At 42.3% G+C, this 3689-nt stretch overlaps 1 protein-coding gene across 1 annotated transcript; it reads left to right on the forward strand.

Moving 5' to 3' along the window:
* Positions 1-1712: 1712 nt before the first annotated feature.
* LOC131052249 (uncharacterized) lies at positions 1713-2771 on the forward strand. The gene has a single exon (XM_057986869.2). The coding sequence runs from the start codon at positions 1713-1715 to the stop codon at positions 2769-2771; it is 1059 nt and encodes a 352-aa protein (XP_057842852.2).
* Positions 2772-3689: the final 918 nt, after the last annotated feature.

Raw genomic sequence — 3689 nt, forward strand, 5'->3', positions numbered from 1 at the left:
CAGACTTACTCTAATATATAAATATTCCACCATCCAATTGTTGGACTTGCAACCCAATGAAAAAATTAATCTCACTAATAAGAGACATCTTACATTCTTTCATCTCCTCAGTAAAATTCATACATAAATCATCATCACCTCCAAAAATTATATCATCTACAAATACTTCAGCTATCAACACTCTATCTCCATCAGTCTTAAGATATATGTTACTGTCCTCAGTGGTACGCTGGAATCCTATGTTGATCAGGTGTGCATACAATATTTCAAACCATGCTCTCATTTCCTACTTCAATCCATACAATGCCTTATGTAACTTGCAAACCATATCTTTATCCTCAAACAAAGAAAATCCATCCAGTTGTTCTATGTACACTTCTTCTTCAAGGATGCCATTAAGAAAAGCAGATTTAACATCCATCTAGTAGACCTTAAAGCCTTTAAATGTAACATAAGCGAGTAACATTCTTACTCCTTCCAATCTTGTCACTGGTGCAAAGGTTTCTCCATAATCTTCTCCTTCTTCTTGTGCATAGCCTTTGCATACCAACCTTGCTTTATTCCTCACAACCTTGCCTTCTTCATTCAACTTGTTTCTAAAGACCAATTTAGTGCCAATCACATTCTTGTCTTTCGGTCAAGGAACAAGTGTCCTTGTCTTTTTCTTCTCTATCTGATCCAATTCCTCATTCATAGCATTAATCCAATTATTATCCTTCAATGCCTCTCTTATTTTTTTAGGCTCAATAGTAGAAATCAGACAGGAGTTTTCTCTGATTTTCCTTCTTGTTTGTACACTAGCATTTTTATCTCCTATAATTTGTTCTTCTGAATGATTTAATCTAACATACCTTAGTATTACCAATTTTGGTGTTGTGCCTTCTACTTCATGTTCTTCATCTTCTTCATCACTTTCTTCATTTACCCGTTGAGCACCTATTTCTGCATCTTCCTACTCATCATTCTTTTGTACTTCCAGTTCAATAAACACAAGTTTTTCTTCATCTTTCTCATATTCAGATATGCTAGTCTTATGATATTTCTTAGAGAGTTCATCTACCTTCACATTTTCACTCTCAATGATCCTTTTTGTTCTCTTTTTATAACATTCGAAAGCCTTACTCTTTGTAGAGTAACCAAGAAAAATACCTTCATCACACTTTGCATCAAACTTTCCAATGAAATTATCATGTTTAATGAAACATTTACTCCCAAAATTTCTAAAGTAACTTACATTAGGAGTCTTTCCATGCCATAATTCATAAGGTGTTTTGTTGTTACCTCTCTTGACAAGTACCCAGTTCAAAGGGAAAACACTAGTGCTAACTACTTCTCTCCAAAATATTTTGGTACTTCACCTTGAATCAACATGGTTCTAGGATTTTTTTTTGAAAACCCAGGATCGGGACTGCGATGGGAGCGTCTGGTTACCGTCGCCGAGCTAGGGCAATCGTGCCCTAGCTCTTCCTCGCCGTGTCTGCTTCTGCGTGGGGGGGTGTTTGATCGCGTGGGTTGGGGGGGAGTCATTTTTTCCTGCTGTGGGTTTTGGTTCATCTTTTTTGGCCGCCGTTCTGTGTTGGGACGAGTCTGTGTGGGCTGTGCATGCGTGCGGGAGTTGAGCGATTTGTTTGCAGCGCTCTTGTGACGGGTCGGGGCTGTGTTGGGCCCGATCAGATACCTTTGCGGTGGGGTATCCAGGGCTGAGAGGGCTAATGGCCAAAGGGGAGACGCCTAGGGAGGGGCCTAGTTCAAAATTTCAAGAAGCAGTGGCTACGAATTTGCCAGGTCAGGAAGCAAGGGTTTTTGAAAATGCCCTCTTCTCTCAGAATACAGAGGCTACGAATCCAGGCTCGCCTGTGGGATCTCAGATCACGAAGATTAACGGATGTCTTGAAAGGTGCAAAGATAGACCCAAATTGGTAATTCCCTTTGAAATGATTGCCGAAGATGTCGAATATTACTCTAAACATTCGTTGTATTGCAAGTTCCTGGGTTTAAGAGTTTCTCTCCAATTTCTGGAAAACTGGGCTCAGAAAGTTTGGGAACCAGAGGGTGAAATGGAGGTTACGTTGCTAGCAAATAATTTTTTCATGGTAACGTTTCTTTGTATGGCTGATCGGAATAGGGTTTTTGAGGGTGGACCCTATTTTTATAACCAGGTGGGGCTATTCGTCAAACCATGGCATGCAGGATTTAATCCTTCTGAGGAGCTTCCAAATCGGGTTCCGGTGTGGGTTCGGTTACCCAGATTTCCTATAGAATGCTGTCGCGAGGATGTTCTCCATATGCTTGCATCGATGCTCGGGAAGCCGGTGGGTCCTTCATCACAAACCTTGGGTAAGAAAGTTATGACCTTTGCTCGAATTTGTGTGGAACTTGATTTGAGTAGACCACTGCCTGATGCGGTAGAGATGTGTGCGGGCTCACATTCCTGGGTGCAACAACTAGATTATGAGACCCTTCCTTTTCGATGTCGTCTTTGTCATGAATATGGCCATCTTGTGAGAAGATGCCCAAAGGCCAAGTCAGTGGAACAGCAAACTTCGCCTCCTCCTCGTGATAATCCTAGTGTGGACAAAGGGAAGAAGCCTGTTGTTGGGGAGGACAAAGATGCTGAGGGCTTTGTTCGGGTTAAGGCTCGTAATCGGAACAGAGGCCAAAAGCGGACTCTAAGGGAGCGACAGGAAGAGGATACCTTTAACAGGTTCGAGATCTTGGATGAATTGGGTCAGCCAGAAGTTAATCCTGGATTAATTATTGAGGATGAATAGGCAGGGGATTCTAGAATGGGGACTATTTCTTCCATTCCTCCTCTTGATTCCCATGAAGAGACTACCGTGCCTATGGTCATGGATGGGCAAACAGGGGTTCAGATGATATTAGAGCCAAATGGTGAGTTGGGGCAAGGGGTAGAGAATGTTTCTATTCCTGCACGGACTGCAGCTCCAGAGTCGGATAAGCGAGGTAAATCTTCTCCTCATCTGGGCATTCTTCAAAAAGATGGTAAGAAGGGGGTCTCAAAGAAAAATGTTAAATTGGGACGAAAGAAGGACTTAGAAAAGATTAAGATGATTGGGGAGACATTGGTGGAGTCAGGTTCTGTGAAGACCTTGGATTCCCACTTTTCGACTCCTTCGAAATGATAGTTATCTCATGGAATGTAAGGGGCTTGAACAGTGGCCCTAGACAAAAGGCTGTTTGGGATTTAGTTAGGAGTCATTCTCCTGATGTTCTCTTCCTTCAGGAGACTAAGGTTTCTGTGGAATGCATGATGAGTATTGCATCTAAGCTGTGGAGGAATGGTCTATGTCAGTGTATTGGAGCTCAGGGATCTTCGGGGGGTGTGGCATGTCTCTGGAACCCACAAAAGATCCAACCTGTGTCTTGGATTTCCTTTAAGTCCTCCTTATCCCTGGTTGCTCTGTGCACTGAGTCGGGGGAATCTGTTCTCTTTTCTAATGTCTACGCTTCTATTGACTTCCAAGGTAAGCTCCTGGTCTGGAATAATATTTTTTTGGTTCATAGTTTATTTCCTTACTTGCCATGGATTGTTGCCGGGGACTTTAATGCTATTCTTGATCTAACGGAGAAACGAGGAGGTAATACAAGACTGGATCCTTCTTCTTTCTTGCTCCGAGATAATATCTCAGCACTCAATCTCGTGGATATTAAGCCTAGCAATGGCCGCT

The sequence above is a fragment of the Cryptomeria japonica genome, chromosome 10 (genome assembly GCF_030272615.1).
Source record: "Cryptomeria japonica chromosome 10, Sugi_1.0, whole genome shotgun sequence".
Taxonomy (NCBI): Eukaryota; Viridiplantae; Streptophyta; class Pinopsida; order Cupressales; family Cupressaceae; genus Cryptomeria; species Cryptomeria japonica.

Coding starts and splice junctions, on each gene's coding strand:
- LOC131052249 (XM_057986869.2), top strand. CDS start 1,713: ATGGCCAAAGGGGAGACGCCTAGGGAGGGGCCTAGTTCAAAATTTCAA.